This window comes from Eptatretus burgeri, chromosome 2 (assembly GCF_056783735.1).
Source record: "Eptatretus burgeri isolate ZD-2024b chromosome 2, Ebu_testis_v1, whole genome shotgun sequence".
Classification (NCBI taxonomy): domain Eukaryota; kingdom Metazoa; phylum Chordata; class Myxini; order Myxiniformes; family Myxinidae; genus Eptatretus; species Eptatretus burgeri.
The window spans coordinates 158,019,262-158,033,557 of record NC_140962.1 but is presented as its reverse complement, the minus strand read 5'-3'; the positions used below and the strand labels follow the sequence as shown (position 1 = coordinate 158,033,557).

General features: G+C 45.6%; 2 protein-coding genes across 2 annotated transcripts in view; both read right to left on the bottom strand.

The window, feature by feature from the left end:
- The window catches only part of LOC147033690 (NACHT, LRR and PYD domains-containing protein 12-like), a 1,146,930-nt gene that overhangs the window by 995,024 nt on the left and 137,610 nt on the right, over positions 1 to 14,296 (bottom strand). The gene's annotated exons all lie outside the window — the stretch shown is intronic.
- Positions 1 to 14,296, bottom strand: part of LOC147033691 (NACHT, LRR and PYD domains-containing protein 12-like) — a 178,380-nt gene that overhangs the window by 67,379 nt on the left and 96,705 nt on the right. The window contains exon 8 of the mRNA XM_085871811.1: positions 11,313 to 11,380. Coding sequence (XP_085727937.1) covers positions 11,313 to 11,380 — 68 coding nt within the window. The remainder of the gene's footprint in view (positions 1 to 11,312; positions 11,381 to 14,296) is intronic.

Sequence of the window (14,296 nt, the reverse complement as noted above, 5' to 3'; positions counted from 1 at the left end):
ATCTCAATACATTCGAAAAACTCCACAACATCGTGTCCACTCTCAGGAGAGCCAGAAAACAACATCTTTCCAATCTTAAGAATGAAATTTCAAACTTGTCTCGCTCCTCTAATACTACATGGCACATTGCGTAGTCTGTCTTTGGCACATTGCGTAAACAGCTGTTCAACACCATCTTTTATCTTCCCCCATCCAAAACCATGATGTTTTCCACCCCTTCTAATCCACCCCAAACCCACCTCCTTCAAATTCCCAGCTTTCGTTCCTGAAAATCCCTGTAGTGTCTATCTTGTTTACCCTGTGTAGCCTAACCACATCCCTCTCCCTTCCACAGATCTCCTCATGTCTCTGTCCCCCATTGCTTTTTTCGCTTCCCTCTCCCACCCCTCGTGTCTCCTGCACCCTTGTTTTGTGTTTCTGTGTGTTAGCTCTCATACGAGCCTCGACAGTGTACACAAAATAAAAATGAAAAAGCAGCATCACAGGCCACGCCACTCGTGAGAACGCTGAATGGCTCAAATTTCTGTTTGCTTCCAAATATTGTGTCCATAACCCCTCACTCCTGGTATCCAGCCTTTAACGTCATGCAAAACTGCTCCTGGACTCTGTGTATTTTACACCTGAGAAGGTGGAGAATGTTCTTCCAACCCTCAACTCTGACTCTGCTACTGGACCGGATGGCATCAGCTCACATGTCCGAAAAGCCTGTTCTGCTGCTCTTGTACATCCTCTCTCTGCTCTTTTCACTGCCATTTGTGTGAGGTCATCTTTCATCTGCTTGGAAATCTGCCAACATCTCCACACTGCATAAAAAGGTTCAAAAACTTATCCCCCCAACAACAGACCTTTCAGCTTACTTCCAATCATTAGCAAGGTCATGGAATCCATCATTGCAGTTGATATTAAATCTTTCATTTCTCCAACAACATCATCTCAGATCACCAATTTGGTTTCAGACCACGTCACTCTATCTTTGAGATGCTGCTTGCACTCACCCAACAATGGATGGAGACCTTCAATGTCAGACATGGGATCAGGGACATCTCACTGGACATATCTTGTGCTTTTGATAGAGTGTGGCATCCTGAATTATGCTCCAAACTCTCTGCCAATGGAATCCAAGGCCAAATCCACATGACTTACTGACTTTCTCTACTCTTGAAGCCAACAAGAGGCACTCAAAGGAATCCTTTCATCTCCTCTCCCTGTCAAGGAGGGAGTACCCCAAGGCAGTGTTCTGGGCGCAGTCCTATTCCTGGACTTCATCAATGATCTCTCTAATGCTCTATAAAACCTTCTTTGATGATGTGCTGATGATTCCACCCTCGGCCATGGCATTCCTCATCCTTCAGATAGGCTGCAGCCTCTTCCTTCTCTTCAGACGTTGCAAAAAAAACATTCACACGTTGGTCAAACGCTTGGAATATGTCTTTCAATCCTGACAAATCTCACACTCTCACCATCTCTCTTCAAAAGGACCATCTGGCAAACCCTCCATTCTACTCTCTGAACAATCCCCCTGAGGAAGTTCGATCATTCAGCCAACTGGGTCTCACAATCAGCCGTGATGTTTCTTAGACAAACAGCATTTCAAAATTGGCTTCCAAAGCCAACCGTCAACTGGGTATCCTCCATCGTTCAAATTCCTTCCTTGGCACACCTGATCTCCTCTCCACCCACAAGGCTTTCATCCGCATGTTGATGGAGTTCTGCTTTCCCCTCTGGGCTGGCTCCCCTGCCTTGCACTTGTTCTGCTTGACGCTATGGAAACCAAGGGCTTTAAGATTATTGGAATCTGCTGTGATGAATCACTTCACCATAACAGACAGGTCAGACCTGTGGGATGTCTTGCCAGGGTTCAAATCTCACCCAGCTACAAAGTTTCATGCTTGTGTTTTGCAGGCAGGGTGAGCATGATGAGTTTGCTGTCCCTTGATTAGACATCAAACTGTGTATCCTGAAAGCCAGCATTCGTTCAGCCCTCAGCTCAAACTCCTGAATTGGAGACTCTGCCAGAGATAAGGCAGAATGGATAAATTGTCCTTGCTTCCAAATGTCGTACACCTAACCCTTCCCACTCAATCCCCATCTTACCTGGACGTTCAAACTCTCTACTAGACTTTGCGTTTGTCATTCTCACCTGAGAAAATAAAAAAAAGTTCAATCAGGTCTTGATCCTGCTTCTGTGATGGGCTCAGATGGCATCAGTGCCCTTATTCTCAAATAGTTGAGCCTCCCCCTGTCAGATAGTGGGAGGCTTACGCAGTGCCTGTTGTCGGGTTTGTTTCTACAATTTATGCCCCCAATTGTTAAAGTTACCCCAGTTTATTCGACCCTTAAGAGTACGAAACCACCATTTGTATTTGTTGTCTTTTTTACCTCCACCACCAAAGGTGAGCAGAAGTTATGTTTTCACCCCTGTCTGTCTGTCTGTTTGATTTTATCTGACTGATGTTGTCTGTGAAAAGGATATCCTAAAAAGTTGTATACGGAGCAAGACACTATAATTTTTTAAGTGATTCTTCACCATTGAGAGGTCGGGCCAAAAACGATATAAAAAACATGATATCTCAAATGGTTATGGACTGATTCGGATGAAACGTAGTGGACAGGATGGGTTAATACAACAGACATTTTAAAGGCTATTTTCCCTGCTGTAGTGGGGGATAGCCTTATAGGCCCCATGACAATCTTCTCCACTTTGCCCTATTTTCTGCATCTTCCCTTGTTAACCCCCTTATCTGCATTTCTTCTTCCACCACCTTAAGCTAAGTCTTTCTCGGTCTTCCCGTCCTCTCGTTCCTTCTCCATTCATTTCCTTCACTCTTCTTACCCAGACACTTTCATCCTTCCTCAACACATGACTCAACCATCTCAACCTGTTTCTCTTTACAACATCCATCACAGGCTCGATTCCCATTATCTTCTGTAAGTCATCATTTGTCTTCCTCTCTCGAAACGATATTCAACACATCCATCGAACCATTCTCACAGCCACCCTTTCCAGCCTTCGATGCTGCTCCACGATCATTACCCTTGTCTCACTTCCATAAATCATAGCACTCCTCACACATGCAGGATGCACCTTTCCCTTCAACTTCAACAACACTCCCCTCCTCATCAACACGCCACTCAGTTCCTGAAACTTCTTCCTTGCACATCTTACTCCAGCAGCTATCGTCGAGTCTGATCCACCTTCTTCATTCAGCATGTCTCTGAGGTAGCAAAATGTTTTCACACCTTCCAACTTCATGCCCTCTCCAAAATCCAACTCAACATTTCCTCCATAGGCAACTCCCTCTATGCACACCTTACACTCAAATGTAGCTACCACGCTGGTTAAAGACCCTCTCACACCATTACATTTTGATGAACCCAATCAGCGCACATTGTACATTTGATTGAATTTACTCCAACACCCTTCCTGCACACAGCACACGGCCACTTCCCAGTTCTCTCCACCTCACCACATGTTTTACCACTTACGATCACCTTCATCTTTCTGATATTCACCTTCAAACATTTTGCCTCCTGACATTCCTTCCACTTATTCATCTTTACCTTCAGTCCATCCCTACTTTCTGAACTCAACACCAAATCATTTGCATCCAACAACTCCCACAGTAACCGATCCTTTACGCTCTGAGCCAGCACCTCCATCACAACTACAAATAGTAGTGGACTTAGTACCAACCCCTGATGCACTCCCACCTTCACCTCAACCTCACCACTGTGCCTGTCCTTCATCCTTACAGCTGTGTGTGCTCTCTCATACATTTCCATCACTACTCTGTCCAACCATTCCTCCACTCCCTAACTTCCTCAATGCCCAGGTCAATATTTTGTGTGGAACCCGATCGAATGCTTTCTGCAGATCAACAAACACCAAAAAAAACTTCTTCCTCTTCTCCATGTACTTCTCCTGCAACTGCATTACAATAAAAATCATATCTGCTGTTCCTCTTCCTGTCATAAATCCAAACTGCATTTCATTAATCTTCACTTTCTTCTTTATCCTCTTCTCCAACACCCTTTCCAATACCTTCATTCCATGCTTCAGTAACTTTATCGCTCTATACAAGCCACAGTCTGGAGGGTCACCTTTCACCTTGTATAAAGGGATGAGGGGACTCAGTTCCTAATCCACTGGAATGCGGCCTTCTTTCACCATTGCATTACAAATCTCTGCCATTCTCTTCACACCCCAACTTCCTGCAGCCTTCAACATACATCGCACAACTCCCGCCAGCCCTCCTGCTTTTCCACTCTTCATTTCTCTTTTCACTTCCTCAACTTCCTTCTCAGTTATCTTCCTTGCCGGTCCTAAAATTGGATTGCCCCCGATGTTGCCATCTCTGTCATTCTCTACATTCAACAGCCTTTCCATATAATCTCCTCCATATTCCTTCAACTCCATCTGGGTACACAACAATTTGTCCCACTTCATCCTTCAAGCAACTAACCCCCGTCACATCGCACCTCTCTTTCACTATCTGATTTGCAATCCTAAATTCCACTCTCTGACCCTCTTATAAATCCAAACGTTTTCCGAGCATTTTCCCATGTGCATCCTTCGCCCTTGCTACCTCTTTCTTTCCAGCCTCCTTGGCTGCCATACAACTTTCATACGCAGCCTCTTCTATCACCGTACACTTCTACTTCTGCCACTCATTGAACTTCTTCCTCTTCTCCTCAATCCTCTTTCCAATTTCATAATCCCAAAACCATGTTTCCAAGTGCCTCAGGTCAGATCAGGTATGGGAGAACGTACCGGAGGAGCGCATCGCTGCATACACTTTCCACGAGGACCACAGGAGTCCCCGTCTGACAATCCCCCAGGCAGATGCCTGGCCCATCCCCAACTCCTTGAGATGCAAATCAACCTGATGCAACCATGAGGCACATGGTCAGCCCATTGGCCTCCTCCACTCACGAAGTTCCCTTGCTGAGAGAATCTGGTGAGCAGGATCAGCGTCAGGAAAATGAGCCACATGTCCATCCAGCCGCAGCTGATGTTCATGGATGATGCAGATAAATCTCAATAGAGTCTCTCTCAGCAACCACTTGTTGGGTACAGAGTCCAACCAGCGATTGCCAAGGATTCTCTGAAGAGACCTGGAACCAAAGGAATTAAGTCTCCATCTCAGGTCCCTGGTCAGAGTCCAAGTTTCTCATCCATAGAGCAAGACTTGAAGCACCAAGGACCTGAAGACTCGGAATTTCGTCCTCCTGCACAAGTACTGGCAGCACCACACCCTGCGATCCAGTGAATCCATGACTCCCGAGGCCTGACCCAGACGTCTGTTGAACTCTGGCTCACAGCCAGCAGAGACATGAATATCACTGTCAAGGTAAGTGAATCTCTCCGTGACCTCAACATCCTCGCCACAAACAGGAACAGAAAGGAAAGCAGCATCCAATATGTCATTGAAAGCCTGGATCTTATTTTTGACACAGGAAACCCGCAATCCCAGTGGCTCCAACTCCTCATTCAGCACCTCGAGAGCCCTCAAAAGGAAATTTAGAGTCTCCATAAAAAATGACTATCATCTGTGAAATCAAGGTCAGAGATCTTGACATTCCCAAACGATGCATCACAATTTGATCTCTCCAACATCCTCCACAGAATCCAGTCCATACAAGTGCTGAAAAGTGTGGGACCAGTACACACCCCTGACAAAATCCAGTAACAACTGCAAATAAGTCAGAGATGGAATCACCACATCTCACAGCACACTCAGCGCCAGAGTATAGTCCACACAACAGATTGATCAGTTTTGGTGGAACCTCACAAAGACCAAGAATCCTACAAAGGGCATCCCGATTCACTGAATCAAATGCTTCACAGAGATCAACATAGGCTGCAAGCAGCCCCTGCCAAAGCTCTCATCTGCATTCGGTGAGGACCCGAAGAGCAAGGAGACAGTCAATCATTGACCTCTTTGGTGTAAAGCCTGACTGCTCTGGACGACGGTGTTCAAGCAGATGGTGGTGAACCCAATCAAGAATTATCCGAGCAAAGACCTTGCCCGTCACAGAGAGCAGCGTCACCCCTCGGTAGTTGTTGCAATCCTGGCGATCACCCTTCTCTTTCCAGAGCGGGACAACAAGGCCCCTCTTCCAGTCAGTTGGGATGATGCCTGTGTTCCAGGCAGAGCACAGAACTGCATGCTACGACATGAGTACAGCATTTCCACGAGTCTTGAGAAGTTAAACATGGATGCCACAAATCCATGGAGCTTTACATCATTGATAACCGGTTCACCGCAGCTTGTTTCAACAAACGAAGGTGGACCACAGTTGAGTGGAGGGTCAGCAATGGGGACAGTAACACTCCTGACATCCAACTCGACAGCTGGTGGATCAGCCTGGTACAACCGCTCAAAGTAACTGGCCCAGCGGGCCTTCACTTCGGACTCCTCTGTCAAGAGCCCACCACCCTCTGCTCTAACTGCAGTACTCCGAGGGATGGGCTTGGAGGAATGTAATGTGTGAATTCCTCTATAAGCAGGACAAGAATCACTTGACCATAGGTGATGCTGTACCCCCTCACAGATTCCTCGCACATAAGTCTCCTCATCCACACTTAATGCACGTAGAGTTTTATGCCTCAGCTTCCTGAACTGCTCAGTTCTACGATTCAGCCTGGTCCTGTTACTCTGGTCAATGGCATCCAGTGTCCATTGAGAGACAAAATTCAGCTTCACTCGAAGGTGAGTTCCAGGACATCTTCCGGCAACATCAAGGACGGTGGTCTTGAAATCACTTCACAACTCTTCAGGATCCCCCAAAGCACCCACAACGCCCAAATCTCCACTCAGCCTGTTCGCAAACTCTTCAGCCACTCTCTCCTCCTTGAGCTTTCCAAGTTCCAGCCTCGGCTGGGATGGTACCATTCTCTTGGATTTAATCTGCAACTTCCGAGTTGCTGCAACAAGCCTGTGGTCAGTATTGAGGAACTGAACATTCCGGTTGACCCTGCCGTGCTGGATCATTCTCCAGCGACCATCAATGAGCACAGAGTCAATCTCCTTTGCCACTCCACCAGCGTTGGAGTACCTAGTCCAGCAATAAGCCTGTGGGCAGTGAAACCATGAACCAGCCACCCTCAGTCCATGACTTCCTACAAAGTCAAATAACAGTGCTATTCTGGTTCACAGTTCCAGACCCATGGGGACCAAAACATGTCTCATAACCATCCCTATAAGTTCCAGTCGAAGCATTGAAATCCCCCAACACAAGAAGAGTATCTCCCCTGGGGCACTGATCATTCACAGATTTGAGCGTGGCATAGGATGTTTCCTTCATGGTGAGATCACTCGCCTCAGTCAGAGCATGTACACAGATCAGGGAAATGACACCCAAGGGGTGACAAATCCTTTGACTCATAATACGCTCGTTGACCGGTGTTACCTCAATTATCATTGGAGTCAGCTTCTCGGATACAGATACAGCAACTGGTTTGGCATGGTAACCATTATCGTGACCAGACCAATAGTAGGCGTAACCTCCCGCCATGATCCCATCGCAATCCGGTCTCTGAACCTCAGAGAGTGCTGCAGTACCGATGTCCAAATGCTTGAGCTCAGATGATAACAGAGACAGGTGATCATCCTCTCTTTGGGAAAGGACATTCCAGGCACACACCCGGAGGGACCGCCTCAGGTTAACCCAAGGAGACCGCTGTCTGGTGGACGACACCTCAGCACCACCCCGACACACACAAATGCAATCTTACCCGGGAAGGTTACCCTGTGGTTTCCCTCCTATCTTCAAAGATCGGGGGTCCCAAAGGCCTTGCCCCAATCCCATTATCCGGTGAGCTACCCTGCAAAGGTCAGCTGCACAAGAGGGACTCCCATGGAGTGGGTTTTCAGATTTTTTTTTTTTGTGCTTTTCATATGTTTTGCAGAATGAAGGGTTTTGCGGTGGGCAGAGTGCAAATCCTGCCACCAACCCCCTCATAAAAAGTAACGCAACCACAGGAATGTATCTGCAGACACAGTTGGGTACTAGATATGGATGGCCGTTGGCTCACAAGTAGCTCCTCCACCCTTTGACAGGTTTTGTTTTTAATCCTGCTGGGTGCCCATGTCATCCACCCTCCTCACCAAGAACTTGGTGGGAAAGATGGTTTAGTTGCCGACAACCGGAACATGGAACAGGTTAGTACAGATTTACATGGTACCTGCAGCAAGTCACAGATCTAATCTGACCTGATGTTACAAAAATGGTCCTTTGTCCATCCACATACCTCAGCAACATCTCCCAACAGACTATCTCAATTGACATCCAACCACTTTCAAGTTCAACCACATCATCCTCGACCATTCCTCAACCTCTCTCTTCATTCCTCCTTCACAGTCACCTCTTTCAACCTCCACACCTTCATCCACGGTTGGTACTTCACCCACCGATCTCTCCTCGCACCTTTATTCCTGATGTCGCAGACAACCAAGTGGTGCTGTGAAATAGCCTCCTCCCCCGGGATTACCTTTGTGTCCCGGAGGTTCCTCCTATCTCGCCAACAGGTAGTCAACAATTGTCGTCGATCTACCTGACATGTACGTAACAAGCTTATTATCTACTTTCTGGAATTGAATATTACAAATCAACAAACCAACCCCATCAGCAAACTCCAAAATACTCTCACCTTCTCCATTCCTCACACCATATCTGTAACTCCCATGGACTCCCTCAAAACCATCTGTACTCCTTCCCACATGTCCATTCAAGTATCCTCCTTCCACAACAACTTCCTCATCTTTCACGTTTTCCATCAACTTCTCAATCGCACACCAAAACTTGTCCTTCTCTTCATCGCTCCGACCAAACTGCAGGGCATATCCCGAGATGACATTCACTAAGAGTTTTCCAATAACCATTCTCACCATCATCAACCTTTCACTCACTCTCGTCACACTCACCACACTGTCGACAAACCCCTCAGAAAACAGGACACCAACAGCATACACACCTTCCGGGCACCCTTGCAACACGAACTTGAACTTCTGTCCCTGCGTACCCCTCACCATTCTCACACCACTTCCCTTCAATCTCGATGCCTGCACACAACATATGTCCACTCTTCTTCTGACCAATACGTCCACCATTTCTCCTGATCTCCCTGTCATTGTCCCAAAATCCATGTCCCAATCCTCAGAAACCGAGAGTTGCATGACAAGGACTAATCAATTTGATTTTGGTGAAGACCTGGATCCGCATCAGCAAACGAGAATTTTTATTAATCCAAATAAGTGATTCTTCACCAATGAAAGATCAGGCCAAAAACGATATATAGCATGATCTATCAAAAAGTTGTGGACGGATTCAGACTAACTTGGTGGATGAGTTGTGGAGGTGACAAGAACAAGCCGATTCGATTTTGGAGTTCTGGATCGAGTTCTGGCCTGTCCGTGGGATACAAAACGTAAACTGTTCAGCCTGACGGAGTTATGCATTCAACCGAGTGCCGTTATAGTTTCTTCCTGCACTCCCAATTTCTGAGCTGCCTCAATTTTCGAACTTCATCTTAGAGCCAGTTGAGACTTTCAAAAATAAAATTTGCATCAATAATGTGAAAAGAAACTTCATGGAGTTGACCTATTTTTTTTACCTTGACCTAATTTCAAGATCATAACCTAATCATAGATATTTTAACATTTTTCACCACAACTCGAAGGTTTGTACGATCAGAACAAAATAACCGAGTTTAGTTAGCTTAGAGAAAGCTGCATTTATGTTTAATTTACATAATACTCCTCCGAGTTAAAAGTCAAGGTCAAATGTCGGTCTGAAGAAAATGTGTTTTTTTTCATCGCCAAATTTTGCCAACGCGGAATCTCCAAGACCGCATGGCCTTCCAAGATGTCCTTGCATTATAATAGCACATCTTTCCTGAAGTTGTGCACCTGTTATTTGATTTGTGTCCTTGACATACTTTTTTTCGGATTTTGACCCAATTAAAAATTTTCCTCTGATTCTCATGATGTTGAGTTTTATGGATAGACTGTAGATGGGGACACATTTTATGAATTTACACTCTATCCCGACACTTTGAAGGTCAAGGTCACATGGTGGTCTAAAAAATATATAGCAATCCTTGGATTGCTGGCCAAGGGTAAGAAGTGCATGATCACCAAGGGGAAGGCAGGGGAGGCAAATTACCCTTGGTGATCACTGATATTTAGTTATGTTCTATTCTTGCTCCTCTTACATCTGCTTATTCAGTCAGTCCTCTATTGTCCACCTCCCCTCGACATACAAGTCAGCAAATATCACCTCCATCCACAAGAAGGGTTTAAAAACAAACCCTACCCTCGATAGGCCAGTGAGTTTGTTTCCAATACCAAGTAAAGTCATGGAATGCATCCTTACCTCCGATATCAACTCTTTCCTGTTTCCAAACATCCTCATCTCAAACCATTAGTTTGGATTCCATCCCAGTCACACAACTCTGGACATGCTTCTGCTCCTCTCTTAACAATGGTTAAAGGCCCTCAATCTTAAACAAGTGGTTCGGATTGAATCATTGGACATATATTGTCCAAATATTCAATCCTGTAAAATCTCACTGTCTCATCCTGTTGTTCCGGAAAGATCGTCAGACCCACCAATATATTTACACAGTCAGTAACTGTAAGAAGTTCAGTCTCTTGAATATTGAGGCATCACTGACAGTCATGAACTCTCCTGAACCGACCATATCAGAAAACGGAGTACAAACCAAACTGCCCTCCAATCTTGTCCAGGATCCATGTTTTCTTCCAAGAACTCACGACTGATCAAACTCTCAAATACAGGCTTCCCGTGGACCTCTAATCTCTTGTTCCTATTTTTCCCCATTCATGGAATCTCTGGAATTTTGTTCCAGAACATTTTTCTCTCCATGGTTGTGGCAGGTGGTACTCTCCCATCTCATTTCATCCTTCATCTCCCTCATGATATTTTCTACCTCATAACATCCAAACACAAAAAACCCTCTTTCAGGCACATGACTGTTTCTTTTTTCCTCTTTTCCTGTATTTTAATTTCCTCACTCGTGTCCCACTGTGGCCCCTCAGCCCTTCACTATCAGTATGTTGACTTTCTTCCAATTAGTTGAGATCTTGCACATAAAAAAATACAGTAAAACGGACAAAGTAACACCTTCTCAGATAATACTGATTTAGCACCACAAGCAAAGTGATAATATGAGGATTCCGAACTGGCCAACACAAACAATGAGTAAACAGAGGTTTTGTTGTTTTGTAAAGTTATTATTTAAACTAGTTTTAGTAATGTCCTGGTACATTATCCACACATTCACTTACGCTGTTAGTAAAGAAACCAATTCGGTGCTGGATTTCCTAATCTTTGAATACCTGGCACAAGCTTCATCCTGTACAAAGGGAACATGGGATAATGTACGTGATTAGAATGATGGAGAAATTTTCTTTCATTGTACAATAAAAACATATTGTACCACAGAGATTTCTGAAACGAGCTCAGGTGTTATTTTAAAAATACATTTTAAAGCAATTACAGGTGTAAAGATGAAAAAAGGGAAAAGTTTTCTCCCAGTTAAGAACACACCACAGGACGAGCATTTTGTCCTCAGATCTGTTCTCCAAGAGTGTGTTTTAAGAGTAAGACAAACTACAGATTCCAGAATTACAGATTCCCGTTTGGATTCCTGACCAGGCTATAAACGATTGGGTTGGTACTTCCTCGGCAAGGCTTTGCATCACAAAGTACCCCATTCCTTACATGGCCTCGAAGCTGTTTCCCATCTGCTTTATGACAGAGTTTAGGTTCATGGAGGAGCGAAGCAAGAAAGGGCAGCAAGTTCACAAACTTATGATGGGCATGAGGGGATGGATACACACAAGGAGGAATAACACAAAATCATAAACCAGTGGTCCGGAGAGGAACAGAATTGGAAACAATGAGCGTGTGCAGAAGATATCATGTATGTGCATGGGTGAGAGCATGATATCATGACGTGCAATGTATTTTAAATAATCAAGCAAGGGGAATGGGGATCACAGGATGGTGTAGGCCCTCGAGGTTGGCACGCTGTCATCCTGGAGTTTCACAGGCAGGGTGATTAATCAGTGTGTGTGCCATCTCCCGGATGGACGTCAAACGAGGTGCCCCATCTACCGGTATTAGTTCGTGGAAGTTTAAGATCCCACGGTGTCCCTTGTGAAGAGTAGGATCGTGATCGCCGACACCCTGAACAAATTATAAATCCCTGTCTTAACCTGAGTGAAACGTCTGGCCTCGCCGACCGGTTCATGAAAGACCTGGGCCAAAATTTCCCCAGCCAACCCCACAAGAGCATGGGAATAGTTGTGACCATTAAATAAGTAAAATAAAAAGAGGAAGAAAAAGAAGAAGAAGGCAGGAAAATGAGATCATGGACGCAGGGAGACAATTCCTCATTCGAGAGAGCAAGATGATAAATTAATTGTTTCATCCCCTCCTCCCTCGTTTTCCCTGTTCATTCATTCCCTTGATGTTTGTCCCATTGTTAGCTCAACCTCACTCCTGTAAATAAGTAAAAGGTAGTGAGGGATTGAAATATTACACCCCATATATTTTCGTTTTGGTCACCAATGATCACAGTAATTTAACCAAAACAGTTCATGACAGGTGAATCAAAGTGAGGTTTGTGTCGATGATCATGGGTTGGGGTCAAGTCTGCCAGTCTTGTAACCTGTGCCTTCGCCCTCCAACACCAACTCTCGAGGAACTTCTGCTGGTGCTTGCGGACTGTTCGTAAGCCTTGGAGAATCCAGTTCCTTTTGTGTGGTTTGCCTTGTTGGTCTTCACACTTATACTGGGAGATGTGATCGTCAAGGTGAGCAATTATCAGTTTCATAATGCAATGCCCTATCTATAACAAGACTGGATGCCCCCAAAAAAAGTTTGTATCTGCTGGTCCTAAACTGCCATCAACTCTGATGAACGAGGATTCAAAACAATATTTGGAAGCAAGTCTTGATCATTGGCGAGCCTGCGTGAAATCCTTGCCTTCGAATGGAGAAGTGACTTTGAGAAAGGCATCAGTTTGTACCTGTCAGAATTGTATTTTTCAGTCTTTTGTCTGTGCTTGTCAATGATCAGTCCCGTCACTTGGATTGTTTCCTTGATAAGCTCGCATGTCAGCACCCAAAAGCTCACATCACTGCTCATAGTTAGCCAGCTTATGTATTTGATACTGAAGGTCAGGTGAGTATGCCTGTGTTGACTTAATGGTGAGGGCGACGTGCTTGGGATTCTTCGTGTCCTGAGTTAAAATCCTGCTCAGCTGTTGAATTAATACCAGGTGGGGTTAACTCGACCTGTCATCCTTCCGAGATCAGGAAAATGAGTGCCAGCATGCTCGTATCCTGTGTCGGAGTGACGACCCATCCAGAATTGTGCCCAATAGCCAAGGAGACTGCTTGGGCAGCACCAACGCTCTGCACAGAGTATGGTCCCCAATGGTTGGATGGATGGTCAGGTCAGGTAAGGGAGCATGCGCAGGAGCAGCACGTCGCTGCATCCACTTTCTACCGGTACTCTAAAGGCCTGCATCTGGCCATCCCATAGGCAGATGCCTGGCCCATATCCATCTCCTTTAGATGCCGATCAGCCTGCTGCAAACACGAGGCACGTGGTCGGCTCATTGATCTCCTCCACTCACAAGCCCCCTCGCTGAGAGAATCTGTTGAGCAGGATCAGTGTCGGGAAAACAAGCCACATGTCCATTCAGCCACAGCTGATGCTCATGGACTACACAGGTAACAAAAGTAATGTCTCTCTCGCAGCAACTGCTTGTGGGACACAAAGTCCGACCAGCGATAGCCAAGGATTCTCCAAAGAGACCAAGTGTGGAAGGAGTTAAATCTCTATCCCAGATCCCTGGTCAGAGTCCAAGTCTCACATCCATAGAGCAAGACTGGAAGCACCAAAAACCTGAAGACTCGGACTTTCGTCCTTCCACACAGGCACGGGCAGCGCCACACCCCATGATCCAATGAATCCATGACTCCCCAGTCCCGACCCAAACGTCTGTTGACCTCTGACTCAGCCAGCAGAGACATGAATATCACTGCCAAGGTTAGTGAAACTCTCCTTGACCTCATCATCCTCACCACGAACAGGAACAGACAATAAATTCGATCCAAGATGTCATTGAAAGCCTTGATCTTAGTTTTGATCCAGAAAACCAATAATCCCAGCCATTCCGACTCCTCAATCAGCACCACGATGGCCCCCATCGTGATATCAAGAATTTCCGTAAAGATGACTGCATCGTCTGCGAAAT